This window comes from Argopecten irradians, chromosome 7 (genome assembly GCF_041381155.1).
Source record: "Argopecten irradians isolate NY chromosome 7, Ai_NY, whole genome shotgun sequence".
Taxonomy (NCBI): Eukaryota; Metazoa; Mollusca; class Bivalvia; order Pectinida; family Pectinidae; genus Argopecten; species Argopecten irradians.
The window spans coordinates 14,124,157-14,140,340 of NC_091140.1; the positions used below are offsets into that span (position 1 = coordinate 14,124,157).

At 37.2% G+C, this 16,184-nt stretch overlaps 1 protein-coding gene across 1 annotated transcript in view; it reads left to right on the top strand.

The window, feature by feature from the left end:
- The first annotated feature begins 1,088 nt into the window (after nucleotides 1-1,088).
- LOC138327621 (extracellular matrix protein 3-like) overlaps nucleotides 1,089-16,184 on the top strand; it is a 103,303-nt gene continuing 88,207 nt past the window's right edge. Inside the window, 1 exon segment of the mRNA XM_069273875.1 lies at nucleotides 1,089-6,809. Coding sequence (XP_069129976.1) covers nucleotides 1,802-6,809 — 5,008 coding nt within the window. The 5' untranslated portion in view covers nucleotides 1,089-1,801.

The following is a 16,184-nucleotide window of genomic DNA, read 5'->3' on the forward strand; positions in this document are numbered from 1 at the left end:
GACCTGATATTAGGCCTGTGGCATGCTTGGATGAAGGACTATCAAGTTTGTTAAAATGAATGACCTTGACCTCCATTCAAGGTCACAGGGCTCGAAATGCTAAAATCTTTAAATGACTTCTTGTGAATAACTAAGAGGCGTAGAGACCTGACATTGGGGCTGTGACATGCTTGGATGAATGGCTACCAAGTTGGTTCAAATGAATGACTTAGACCTTCATTCAAGGCCACAGGGGTAAAATATTTTACCTTCATAGGCTAATAGGCTAAAATCTCTAAATGACTTCTTCTCAAGAACAAGAAGGCCCGGGGTACTGATATTGGATTTGTAGCATGGTTAATTCGGATCAAGGAACCTTCGTTCATGGTCTAATTCATCAAATATATCAGAACCTGAACTTCTAATAAAAGAGTTCTTTCGTATTGCCTTAATTATTTGCCACTACTATATTCTTTGAGGTGTTTTATTGTACCAATAGTCAGATGACCGTTAAGGCCCATGGGCCTCTTGTACTGTTTTGTTAGATTTAAATTAGGGGAAGATAATCTCTTAGTGAATCCTAAGCCAACTTCAATCTTTACAAGATAGATTTATTTATCAGGATATTACAATCATGTTAGATTCAAATTAGGGCGAGATTTTAAGTGAAGGAGAAATTAACAGTCCAGTAAACTTCATACAGGCACGTAGAAGGGAGGTAACTCTATGAGCCTTGGATGAGTTCTCCTTTAAAAACATAGTTGACATCAGAGACAGCTGCAACTGAAAGATAACTTGTGTGTGAAGTTACACGACTTGTATCATTTCATTGAATTGTTAGTTTTAAAAGGGAAAGTTTAGGATTTCACTTAAGAATACGTACAGTTAATGCAGAACAAATGTTGTTGGGTTTTTTTTTTAACTAAATTTAGAATATTAGACTTTTAAAATATATCAGACGAAAAAAAAATGGAAACATCCCCTCAGTTAAACTTTTGTTTTGAAGAAAAAAATATTTAAGAAGAAAAAAAAACAAATTTTCTCTTATTTGTTTTAATTAAAAATTTGTTACATCTGATGTGATGTTTACAGTGAGTGGTGGAAGTTAACAGGAAAAGATGTTCTTCTGTACATGTATATACCAGATATTTTGTTTAAATTGAATTGCACGTCGAATGACTTAACACATGGAACAACTGCACGTGGTGTACATACGCCGGTCCAATCACGTGTGTCCTAAGCCCGGCACATGCTTAGGGTTATTTGTGAGTTTGATTGATATAACAATTGATTGACAGAGCAGCTAACCAATGAGCTGGCGACTGGAGACGATCCGTTACTTGTATAACGTTGTTTATTTTACATTTACTGACAATTACCGTGCAGGCTAAACAAAACACGCGAGCTTACAAATATTGGGCAAGTACCGCCCCACTGTTTACAATAGGACCACTTCACGATGGTAAACAGTGTGGCTCCGCACAGAAATAAGTACGTAAGGTGCTAAGCTGACGGATATTATGGGCTGTGGCATTCACTGCAGCACAGCAGATTACAGAGAACACAAGATAGTTATTCTATAGACATACACGTGTAGTTGATACGTCTCGCACGCGCGGAGTTAATATCTGACAGATTGAATGAGAGATCGTTGCAATTCACCCGGAAGTGGTCGTCACGGCCTGTTGATTTGGAGGTTTTGTTGTCGCACTGAACTCGGGAGGTGAGAGGTGAAAGATGATGGTCTGCAACTTACTACCTGTGTACAAACAAGACAGGACGCGCGTGTTTCCTTAATGTCTGAAGGAGTTAACAGGGTGTCATGGCCCCTTGTGGAGTGAGACTCGGGGGTACGGGCCTTTTTGGTCGCACCTGTGTAGCTCTCATTGTGTGTGCTTTCTTGTGTATTGTGCATTCACTGCCGTCGTTGGAGAAAAACGACATACTCATTGTCAACACAGGGATCGAGGTCCCCTTCGGCCGGGCCGTGTATGTGGACCCGGTCAGCGAGTTACGTATTTCAGTGAGACCGGGACACAGGTGTGTGGTCACCGTTCTGGACAATGACCCATTGTCCCAACGGCCAGGGAGACTGTTACCATCCGATCACTTCCCTTGTACGTTTGGCCCGAGGGACGTTCGATACACACACTTCGGGGCACGTGTCCCCGTGGAAGATACCGTTAGGCTACTTCTCAGGTACGACTCAGACACCGAATCTCACATAATCCCATTCACCATTCATGTAACCATCGTCTTTGTTCAGCTTCAGGTTCTCACAAATAACATGCCTCTATCAGCCTCGGTGGACTCCCCGTCCAACTCAATCAACAGAAAAAATACAGAATTTACCTATGATAGAGCCAATCAGGTGTGTCATGTAACTGTCATAGGGCCGTCGAGCGGTCTCCCAAGGTTTGGAATAGTTGCCAACGATACAACCACTTTAACAGATATTGAATGTGATAAATTTCTACAAATGGGAGTAAAATACAGATATTCCAACAAAAATAACTCTCCTAATAAAGATTATATTCCGATGGTTGTCGAGTTGTTAGATGAAGATGGAGCAATAATGAAACAAGAGTATTTTCATAAAGTAGTTATGGTGAGCGACGCTAGGACAAATCTTAAGCCGCGTCCATCCTATAATGCATTCCTAATCATGGAGGTGAGTAATGGAAATGCTATTGACCAGTTTGTGATGACAGCGATTCCTCCGTCTGTTCTAGCAGCCGAGGATTTAGAAACACCAATGGGGTTATTAGTTTTCAATATAACGGGACCTCTTGGACCTGGTGAGGGTCAAATTGTAAGTACAGATGATCGAGATCAACCTATTCATTCATTTTATCAACGAGATGTTATAGATCTGAAAATAGCATATAAACCTCCGTCCATAGACTCGAATGCTCCCCGAACATTCACAGTAGAGTTCCAGGTTGTAGATATGGACGGGGCCAAATCTGACCCATTTATGCTAATGATTGTAGTTAACCCAATGAACACTATGGCCCCAGTGGTCACCCTTAATACAGGTATACAGCTTTTTGAAGGACAATCTAGAAGGCTTCTTAGCTCTAAAAATCTCAGAATTTCCGACGAGAATAACTTAGGAAAAGTAAAAATTTTCAAAGCTGATGGCGCAAGACATGGTGAATTGATCATACCTGGGGGCAGAGATTATTTCACACCTGATGATTTAGATCACGGTCGAGTGGTTTATCAACATGACCACAGTGACACCAATAGTGACAATATAGTGTTCAGGATGACCGACGGGCAACATCATGTGGAATTTCTGTTCCCTATCACGATTTATCCCGAGGATGACGAGCCACCCTTTGTTACGAGTAACACTGGTTTAGAAATCTATAAAAATCAACTAGCAGAAATCTCCCAGTTTAAATTAAGTGCCACTGATATAGATAGTGATGATTCGGAGATTAACTTTATATTGGAGCCTCCATACTCTCAAATTGGTAAAATCATGGTCAGACAGTTCCAAATTCCGAGAGACGTTCAAAACTGGCTGTTTAATAACGGCGTGTACGAAAAAGTTGTGAACCAGTTCACTCAGCAAGATATCCTAGATGGTAAAGTGTTCTATAAACATACAGCTACACCACAATCAACCTATGTTACAGATAATATTAAGTTCAGTCTTGAGGACAGACATGTTCCTCCAAATAAATCAAATCAACCGTACACTTTCGTGGTTCAGATCCTGCCGTTGGACGACCAACCACCCAACCAACACCCAAATACAAAACTTAAAATGAGGGTAGAAGAGTTCCAGATGACCACGATCAAACGAAAACAGTTAAGGTATACTGATATTGACACTAGTGATCGTCAGCTGCAATACAGAGTTACATCCCCTTTGGTTGATACAGATCGTAATACCCCTTTAAGTGCGGGTAATATTGTCCTTTGTGAAAATCCTGGTGTCCCAATCACGACTTTCACTCAATCTCAGATTAATCACCAGAAGGTTTGCTACGAACCTCCCAGTGCTGAGCTCGGCATCACGGCAAGGATTATCCAGTTTGGGTTTACTGTCACAGATACTAACGGAAACATCCTCCCGGATCAACGTTTTACAATAACTCTTCAACCCATTGACAATCAACCCCCACGGATAACTAACACGGGTGCAACAGTATTAGAAAATGGACAAGTGACCTTGACCTCTCATAATCTAAATGTTATTGACCCAGATACAGATGACGATGAAATTCTTTTTATTGTGTCAACATTACCAGACTATGGTGAGATAAGGAAAGGCGAACAGACACTTGTAGTCGGAGACTCTTTTAACAAGCAAGACATAAACCGTGGGAGGATTGTTTATATTAATTCTGGGGAGGAAACGGAGAGGGACAGCTTTAATTTAGAGTTAAGTGATGGCGCCCATCTTATTCCTGTGGTATTTGAGTTTGTCATCCGCTCTGTCGACGATGAGGCTCCAGTTTTAACAGGAACATTGTCAAATGTTCTGGAGATTGATTTAGAGGTCAACGAGGGTCATTCTGTCACCTTAGATGCCAATAGGCTGAGAGCATCTGATCCAGATTCTGAGGACAGTACGTTGATATTTATGATTGAGAATGCCCCAACAAGGGGAGTTATTTTGAAAGCCGGACAAAGAGCTACCGATTTTACTCAACAAGATCTACAGGATGGTGTTGTGGAATACCAGCACTTGGGAGGAGAAGTCGGGGCATTGCCAAGTCGTGACCAGTTTTCTCTGGTATTGTCGGATGGCTCAAGAAATTTTATGGTTGAAGGCAATAGGGTAGCAGAGATAGAGGTGGTGATCAATATTGTGCCCATCGACAATCAACCTCCTAACGTGTTATTAGGGGCTCAGTTTGGAGTTCTTGAAGGTGAAAAGGAAGCAATATTGCCTCGTCACCTAGACGCTATGGATGAGGATTCAGCCGACGAGAAATTACAATGTACTGTTTTAGTCCAGCCTCGGTTTGGTTATATTGAGAATACCTCCCCAGCCCCCGGGTCTGAAAAGTCACGGGTGGGGATTCCAGTGACATCTTTCTTCATCAAGGATTTGCGTGTTGGTAGTGTTAATTATGTACAGAGTATTCACCGAGGCGTAGAAGAGTATCGCGATGTCTTTACGTTTTATTGTTCTGACGGTATCAACTCTTCCCCTGAGTATAACATCAGTGTCTCAATCTATCCTACAAACGATGAGCCACCTCAGGTGTTTTATAGAGAATTTGTAGTGATGGAAGGATTAGAAATGAAAATTGATACTCCAATATTAACTGCTGTTGATCAGGATGTTCCACCTGATGAAATAATCTTTATCGTGACTGTTCCTCCGAAGCATGGACAGATTCTACAACAACGAGGCTTAGCAGGTACATTTCCAGTTGACCGGTTCTCCATGACTGACATTGACGGCTCCTCTAACATTATGTACAAACATGATGACACGGAAACGACTGAGGACGCGTTTGAATTTGTGGCAACTGACGGCAGATTTAATGTAACAAAGAGAATACCTATAGCCATTATACCAGTTGACGACGAAACGCCACGATTATCTATAAACACAGGATTAGATATTGAAACAATCGGAGAAAGGAAAATGATCTCTAATTCTGTCCTACGGGCAGAAGACTTGGACTCTCCCGACCTAAATATCACTTTTATTATTCGCCGCATCCCCAAACAAGGAATGCTGATTTTAGATCGTCCTGGTGTATCAGAACAAAACTTGACCTTGGGGTCAAAATTCACTCAATTTGACATTGACAATCAGTGTGTATTCTACATCCACACGGGATTGGAAGGAAGAAGAGATATTATAAAGTTTGAAATAACGGATGGCCTAAATCCTCTCGTGGACAGATATTTCTATGTAACTGTCGCAGGGTTGGACCATGTCTACCCAGAAGTCATCAATAGAGGTGTACGATTACCAGAAGGAGGCTCTGTTGTCTTGACAACGGACATCATCAGTAGTCGTGATTCGAACTCTCCTGATGCTGAACTTTTATATACCATCACTAATGTACCCCAACATGGCTACCTTGAAAACCTGGACAATCCTGGTGTACCTATAACCTCGTTCACACAACTCGACTTAGCTGGTTATAAAATTCGGTATACACATACAAGCAAAAGTGAAGTAAAGATGGATCGCTTTGAATTTGAGGTCACAGACGGAAATAACCCTGTGACCAGAATGTTCCGTATTGCGCTCACTGATGTAGACAATAAGAAACCTATTCTGATGTTTGGAACTCTCCCGGTCATGGAGGGAGCTAACAAACTAATTACGCCCTTCGAACTAAAGGCTATCGACAAGGATACGCCAAGTCACAGTATCCAGTATACCCTTACTCAGATACCCCTCCACGGAAACATCCTGTACGATCACTCGCGGATCGTCACAACGTTCACACAAGAGGACATCGAAATGAACAAGATTAGTTACCAACATGACGGTTCAGAAACGTTATCGGACAGTATATCCTTCACCGTTACAGATGGCACTCACAGCGATTTTTACATATTCCTGGACACAGAGCGGCCACTACGCCACCCCCAGACCCTCCCTATTGAGATACTTCCTGTGGACAATGCGGTACCACATCTGACTATAAACTTGGGAGCCACATCCCTGTCCCCACTTTCTGGCGGGGGCTGGGGGTTCACGTTCGACAGTAATGTCCTTCAATGTGACGATCGGGACAGTTCGTCAGACGACTTGGTGTATCAACTCACTGTTTTTCCTCAATGGGGTCAACTAGTGCATCTCGAAAAAGATCAAAGGAACATCTCGACATGGACTCAAGGTAAGTTATCTATAATACACCATATACTTGTACCTACACCTATATATATACAGTATGTTATAAATTAACTCTCTTGCTGTCAGATATAACACATTGAATTACTTCTGATTGATGAAACGTCAGTCTGTCTTAGCTCCGATCGAAATTTCTTCTCCAATCAAATAACTGCATATCAATTGAAACTGACAATTAAAGTGGAAGCACGATTTGTTGATGATGGATCACTCTGTTTATATAATCACTTACAATATACATTTAGCTGCTGGCTTGTGAAATCTCTTGTGGGCTGTCTATCAACGGAGATCTTACTTGAATATTAACTCTAGGCTCGATATGTTCAGTTCATTAATTTACTTTATAACTTTGGTCTGATAGGCAACCGGCCTGTACATGAACATTATACAGAGTACATCATTACAACTACAATGGTATTACAAAAATCAAACAATATAAAGTGTTCTGAAGTTTGGAATATGAATATTTACTGGCAATTTGTTAGCTTTAAAACCTAATTCTCAACTTAATTAAACAGGGATATATATACAAATTTATTTGGTTTACAGTATTTTGTGTAACGTCTTTATTTTTTATAATTCTTGTATTTTTTAAATCTTAATGTCTTATTAACACATACAAAAATGTATTGTTAGAGTCATCTTTGATTATGATTAACAGTTAATTTATAATTAACCAGAGAAATAGGGCGGAGTACACTGAGAAAAATCACTGACCTATGCTCAATACTGTCGGTACCTGACAACTGGGTTTCACATGGTTTTCGAAATTACATGTCGGAACACCTTAACCAGCCAGCTGCCACAGCCCTTTTTTACAAAAAATTCTTTAAATTTCGAAAAGTTGCAAAGAAATGAACAGGAATTCATCTCATCTGACCCTCAGATGTTGAGTTACAAGAAAATGTCTCTGAGCTTGTTGGATATTATGGTTTTTACGTGTTCATTTGTATGGTTATATTGAATTTGTGCGGATCAATGAGACTGTGTCAGACTAAAATTCCTAACTGTTTTTATATTGAAGCATTGAGAGATGAATGTACTGATATAAAACATAGATATTTATACACTGTTTGTACTCATTCCCCTATCGAGTGTGAACATTTTGCATTTTTATTCTAAGATAAATATTTGTTCTTGCCAATTTCATCGGTACAAAAGTCTGATACGGTATAGCATCGGTTTAAAGGTGTGATAAGTTGAAGTTTAGTGGAAGTGCAGCTGGCAAAATCCTTTTCGTTTCTAAAAACAAACAACTAAAATAAATTTCAGAAATTTTGGCATCTGATGAAGTTAGCACTTCATAGTCTTAGAATGCCTTGATATGAGGAAATAGATAAAGGCCACACAGCGTAACACTTGATACCTAACTGGTGTCTTCCAGTGGGAGAGAAATTATTTTATGATTTTCTGCAGAGAAAAAAGTTATAATCACAGTCAAATGTTTGGTGTCAAGGATTTACACTGCCTGCATTATTCTTGGTTTTTATGTTGAGCATTTTCTGTTACGAGGAATGCTACCTCATATTATGGTTCCTTATATCACTATATAGAGCTGGCATCACATATACATACTAATACCTAATCTACCTGTACTGCCATATCTTCAGACAATGATAGATATCACTTTTAGATAAAGATTAGAAAGATATATATTCTTTCAATGGCAAGATGATGGCAGATTTCATCTAAGTAGCTAAACAAATGTGAGAAAGGTGCCAGATTAAAGCACATGTCTAAATGCGATTGAAATCCCAGAGCAAAATATCATCATGGGACAGGTGACCACATCAATTTCATGTCTGAAACCGAACCTCACGTTTTACTTATAATGTCGGTAAGACTGACCATTCCATTGGGTTATAATGTCCGTACTGACCATTCTTGATAGAGTGGTTGTCTGTCCTGAGAGAGTTGAATTCTGCTCATGCATTCAAAAGAGCTCATTATCTTACTGTGCTGATTGGCATTTATATGTTGTGCATTGTCCATTACAAGTTCTGGCATTTGGCATTCATATGATGTGTATCACTCTGTATAAATCCATCTCAAACCCTCAAGGTCTTCAAAAATGTAATTTGTAGTAGCTGTTTGTCAGTGAATCGTTTAGACATCATGACTGATCTATTTATGATAAATGGCTGCTGTGTTAATCATTCTAATAACACAGTTATTCTTGCAGTTTCAAAAAGATTTCTGAACTAAAAGAAATTCCTTAACTTTATATTTTCCTTATGAAAATATTACAGAAGTTAAGGGGGAAAAAATCTGAAATTGAATTTATCTTTTGTAATGCTTTCCTATGGAAATATTTTAATTTGAGGGATTTCCTTAATTTAAGGAATGTTCTTGAAACTGGGCCTAAAAATGATTGGTTTGTAATTTGAATTGGAAACTTATTGCCCGATTAAAATAGTTTTTTGATGTAATTTATTTGAATTAAGATTTTGCTGACTGAAAATCCTAGGATACAAAAACACAATAAAATCCATGATAGGTAAAACCAGTCATTCATAATTGATTAAGACACACACCCAAAAAGTGACATTAGAAATCAATTGGATTGAAATGAAAACTTGGAGACTGAACTTTCTGCCCTGTTGAATATTTTAAAAGATATAAGCATGAAGTCGACATAATATGCATTTGTTGAGTGAAATTCCCTCGAGAGGCAGAGGACAAACGACATCAAAAATACGAATCTGATACATGCTTAACGACACATGTAGGTATGAATTCCGCGGGTAATATTATTGGAGTGTTAGTCTGTCTGTTTGTTTAATCAATAATAGATAGAGATAGAGTCAAATCTTCAGTAGGGACGTGACATTTACACCTCAGGAACTAGATATAAGGAAATCCAATGGTCTGCGGGGTGATTCCGAGACAAAAATTCTAGTCAATCAGACTCCGAACACTAGCTTTCATCGTTCCATATCAGTAATCACACGTAATGGCTAGCGTAATGGCGTCACTTTCTTTTTCCAATGGCTATTCCATTCAGAGATGAAATGTTTAAATGAAGCCCTAAAGTTATGGAATTCCTTAAAGGGAACTCAAATTATCCCTTTTCAGCAATGGCGTGTGTAAATATAAATGTAATTTATGTATATTGAATAAAATTATTTATAAAATCAGATATCAACTTCAAGATTAGAACTTAAAATAAAATAGAACAGAAAAAAAACCTTAAAACATAGCTCATTGTTTAAATCTACACAGCACAAAGTTAATATGCAAACAATGCTTAATTAGTCTTTGTTAATGAAGCTGAATCTACTTATTGACCTCAATGGAAACATCTTAATTAATTTGAGGTAATTAAGAAAAATAAGTTCAGTATTTAGGATTTGTAAGGAAAACTAGTAACACTTAATTTTACTAAAAAACTTTCTTTAAAAATAGGCTCTAACGGCATTTGTTAATAAACTGATTGTAACAAAACATTCTGAAAACTAACGCTGTTAATTTAATATAAAAAATATTTTCATTTCTTTCCATTGCCTGTAGCTAGAAAAATTTGACAGTGAACATAACATATTTGCCAACGCAATTTTGCCAATATTTAGATTAGCATATAAGGAAATGAAGTATATATCTTTTGATGAAAGATAAGATTAAGTCATTGAAAATATAAACAGAAGACAACAATTAACAAAGTAAAATTTAGCATTGTGAACTATATTACAAAATTGTATATATTTGAATATGTTTTACCAAATAAAAAAAATAGAGTAACTAAATTGGCGCCAAAATTTTATAGCCCAAGTGTGTACCATGGTTTAAATATAAACCCAAAGAGATATACGATATTGTTTAGAGTTATGACATTTCATAAACGTGATCAGCTAACTATTGTACAGGTAAGTTCTCAGGTAATATTATACTGATTACGATCTCGTAACTTCAGGAAGCGGACTGGGGGGTCTGCGCCTGGTTAATTACGATGTAAACTGTGACACACAGAGGAGTATTGTAGTAGAACCAAGGATCTTTAGTACATGCATAAAAATCGCAACTCTTGTAAATACACTAACGATATGTACAGGACTGAATGCCGACCTACATTTGTAAATAAAATATTCATGATTTACTGATATGAGGGTGTTTAAATTGACCTGCATACATATGTACTGTGTCGCTAAGTACAGAGTTTTAAGTGTAAATCTGAAAGGTTGGCACATGCTGTAATGTCTTATGTCTGTATCCCACTATCTATGTTGTTACATGCTATTTTCATATATTACTTTATATAAATAACTTGCGAGAGGCAAGGGGTGGCGGGGGGGGAAAGAGTGAGCTAGATATTGTGTAAAAAATGATAAAATGTTTAAAATAAAATTTGAAAGTGGAGTTTGTATTGCATATGTATACAGGGAGTCGTGCTAGACTCAATACCAACCCGACTACTAGAAATATGATTCTCAGTGTTAGGTCAATAAACAATGATCCCTCGAGATCACTACTTCAAGTTTGTATCCTAAAGCCGTACTGGTCCTATAGAATCCAGCTTATCCTTTGATAACCATATAGCCAGTTATTTTAGCATCTATGATATTTTCGCCTTTTCACAGGATAGTACTATATGAAGATAATGATATGATACACAAAATATTCAGAAATTGTTTAATTATATACAGTCAAACCTGTCTATAAAGACCACCCAATGGCCTAGACAAAATAGTCTTATAGCCGAGTGGTCTTTATACACAGGTGAAATTTTGTATTGAAATTAACTATTTGGGACCCTGAGAAGTTGGTCTAATAAAGCAGATGGTCTTTATACAGAGGTGATCGTTATACAGATGTGGTCTTTAAACAGAGGTGGTATACATGAGGTGGTCTTTAAACAGAGGTGGTCTTTATACCGAGGTGGTCTTTATACAGAGTTGGTTGCTATGGCAGGTTTGACTGTAAATGTACTCTGAAGGTAAAAAAGATTATGACACATATATAAAACGGCTATTGGTAGTTCTACTGTTTTCTTTCATTATTCAATATTATATGTACTCACTCTAATACCACACCTAGCTATTTACATCATCACTTGGGTTTTTGCTCATGCAGCTTATTTTTCACAAAGCAAAAAAAACTTTATTATCTTAACGATAATCAAACATGCCTTCACAGCTAAATACATTACAAATAATTAGTATTTCTGAAAATAGGAAATTGTGAAGCACTGCAGGCCAAATCGACAAAATACATCAGTAGATCACGAAATGTGTTTTATATCTGTTGTATATTGCATCAGAGATGAAGTCATACCCCGAAAGACGTTTCTGAAATCTTGTGAATGGCCTATAAAGCAGTTATGACTAACAACAGGATATGTTTGGTATCGACAGTAATGGACAGGAATGCAAATGATTCTAATGCATCGCTGTAAAAGACACAATTGTACATGTCAAATCTGGGCATGTCAAAGCAGTCTTGGAGATGTAATAAAATTTTGAAAGGATCCCGACCGGGGCTAAGTATTTGCAGTTTCCTGTCAAGTTAGATCAAAGATTTGTTTGTAAATGTATTAACTCTACATAATAAAAATGCCGGAATACAAAAAAAAAAAAAAAAAAAAAAAAAATCTATCGGTAGACTTGCTGATGTATTAACAATTGTATACATCTTTAAGATATTAAGGTTTTATGAGAAATATTGCTCTACAATAGATAGTTCCTGTGGACTTACGATACTCTTATTTCCTATTCGTGTGCTAAACTTCCTTTTTGAACTGGCCGTAAAAATACTTAAGTAAGGTAATTAAATTGGGATTCTTATTTGCATTCATGGGGTTTCTCCCTAATATGGCTGCCAGAGCAGCCAATTGTAATATGTATGTAATCACTAGGGGGAGATAATCAAGTATAAGATTCATCTTATAAATTCTGATGGCCAGTTTACATTCATTAAGTGAATGAATCAAATTTTTAAATTTTTTTTTTTTAAACTAATGGATAAGATTATTTTTGATAGGTGAAACAGGGATTAATTTGGTCTCATATTTGTGTCTAGAAGTGGTGATTTGGGCGATGGGGACACATTAAAGCAGATTACGGACTTTATAAACTCCCTGTATATGATGTATATATCTACAATAGAGACCTAGGGAGAGCTGGATTGGTTCAATGTTTTGATGATTGGCACTTCTACATGTTGTGGGTGGATTGTGAGCAGTAACTATATACATCCATCATACACTCCTAGACAATCTGAACAGGAGGTTTACAGGTGTTATACCACAGTCCATAATACAGACAGAAACTCAAAATATAATCTGTATTAGAAACTGGAAATATAAATGGAACATAAGGTTTATGGTGTGAACACGTTCTTGTAAATCAAAACTGCTCATGTAAAATCTGGATCAGAAGATTCAAAACAGCTCAAACCATACGCAGACAGTGACTAAAAAGAAAAAAGAAAATCTTTTGTTTAACACATTACACATTTAACACTGTTAGTACAAACCTCTGGGGACCAACAAAATCACTTCGTTATAAGACAATATAATAAGCCCTGTTCGTTATACACATATAACAAAATACTACATTATACCAGGAGTTTGTTGTTAGTGTGTTTGTTATAGATGTGTTTCACTGTATTTGACAGTACAGTATAACAACATATCAATAATGAACACTGTTTCAATGAATTCATGGTTATAACATAGTAGTTTTTATCTCCTGTCACAGTTCCAATAACATGTAATAAGTGTATAACCGACTATGCTTATTACAAAAGGATTCATTGGTCCCCAGAAATTTGTAAAAACTGTTTTACTGTATAGATAATTAATTAGCAGAATGATGTGTAAAGGGGAGCATGACGAATTTTATTTGTTTTAATTAAGAGCTGGTTCAGTTTATGGTATAAAGCTCGTATATCTGATATAGGGGTGTCTTGATGCTCTGTGATGGTGGTTTTCAGTCTACATTAATTGTTATATGGGTACGAGTAATGCTGATATCTTAAAAATAGGATGAAATGAAATAATTGATGATGATGGCTCCCCAAATCCCAGATGAGGGTCTGTCTGTATAGCGTTAACTTTAATCAGTTGTCGGTGTACATAGTTTCAAAGGGGGTATAGTTTAATTAAGGAAAATTTGTTATCATGGAACAGAATACCTGGGGAAATATCAAATTTTGCTCTGAAAATAGCAATGATTTCCAAAAAATGTGATATTTCACACCAATAAAAAATTCATTTGAGAATGTTTTTGGACATGTCAAAAAGAATCTGCCTGAAAGGCAATATGGAATCGCTGACTGTGTATTGTATTCAGTATTTCTTAACATGATTTGAGTTCAGGACCTATATTTTTTTCTGCCTGAAAAAACAATTAGAATCACTGACTATGTGTATTACTAGTTAATGTATTCAGTTTTAGGTTCAGGACTAATATTTGTGGTTTGATTGTCCAACACCTGTAAAACACACCAGTTTAACCTCTAGGGGATTGTTTGACTCAGGGACCATCAACACATGGTAAAAGTTCTGTGAAGTTCATGGTATCATGAACTTTGATTCTTATGAAGTCATGGTAGAATGAACCTGCAATCCTTCTGGGCATTGTGTGGTGAATATTGGTAAGACACACCACTCTCAAGGAAGGCATAGGCTAAGAGATTTCCTGCTATGTTGGTGGTCAGCTACAAAAATGGTCTCGCTGTGAATGTTGGTAGTGAAGATTTTATGCAGAATTTTTTGTGGCAGGTCCTATATCCTTTATAAGGAACGGAATGGCCAATTAACATATATATTCTTCATATAGAGTAAAAGAAAGGCAAGAATTCTTGAAGTACAATTCTAGGTTCAGTATAACTCATCAAATCGAACGATACAGGGACCAGCATATTTGGCCAGTATAGTCAGGTTTACTGTTTACACAGGTTCTAACTTCTATAAAATTATACTAGAACACATAGGGATCCAAATTAGTTAAAGGTCAGTTTTGAAAAGTAATATCTCATATATAGCATATGAAAATATTCCTCGCTTTGGATTTGTTCATGTATCTTGGAACAATTTCTTCAGGTTTATTTTTTACCATTATGTATTATTAGGATTTTATGAAAAATCAGAGTAAATGATTGTCTTAGAGTTATAGATTAAACTTAAAATTTGTATGCTAATTCTGGTAATGATTATTGTCCGAGACTTGTGTTGTCTACAATATAATACAAAACCTACAAGTATTTGAGTTTACATCGTAAAGTGTATGTGGAGTCTGTGTTTTAGTGTATGCTTGTAGGGAGTCTGCTTCATCAGTTGTACACCAGGGGGCGCTGTAATCTGAATGTTGGGACATCGTAATCAGTGATCGGGAGTGATGGAAGGGCAATTTACTAATTAGGGTCTGGCCTTTAGTTTTATGGAACTATGAGTTTTATCTAACATTCCTCATGTCTAAGTGGTATACACCCCAGTGGGGAGGGTCCCCATGGCCAATACTGAGATGCTTACTTTTTATGAGGAAAAAGTTAATGAAATATGTGAAGAAACATCTGCTTCTTGTGAAGAAGAACTCGGTAAAAACATTTTTTTCGGCAGATAGAAAACACTGGGTGTCCTTCAGTCATTATCTTTCTTATATCTCATCTTCATAGGTCATGGATGAGTTTGACCTTTAACCCCTAACAGCTGTGCATGTTGCAAATAAAAAGATAGAAAGACATAAAGGGGTTGGATAGGAGTATCTCAGTGTGAAGGTGCGGAGTCCATAGGGGACGTATATGTCAGGTGTAATTTTTATTACAGATAGTCAAGGGTTATTGGTAAAGGTGCACTCCCGATAGGAGACACGTGAGAGGTAATTGGGAGTTACGATATAGTCCTGATATAGTCCCGACTGTAAAGGTACCATAAAGATAGGGGACATATGAAGCTTAATTGGGAGTTTGATCCTGATTTGATTCTGGTATTTGATTGGTTCAAAGTCTTGAAGCGTTGACCTTAAGTGGCCTCAGATCATTAAGTACTGATGGAGACTTTATCAAACCTGAAGGGATCGTCTACGACCTCTGACCTTTATTTACATGACTTTTGAAGGTACAGCCATACTTAATGGGAATATGACCTTGAAACGACGTATTTAGAAAGTTTGGGTTAGTTAAGATCATCGTCATATCCTCCTGACACTGACTGTATATCACAGGTCATCCTCATATTCTACTGACTCTGACTGTATATCAAAGATCATCTTCATATTCTACTGACACTGACTGTATATCACAGGTCATCCTCATATTCTACTGACACTGACTTATATCACAGGTCATCCTCATATTCTACTGACACTGACTTATATCACAGGTCATCCTCATATTCTACTGACACTGACTGTATATCACAGGTCAT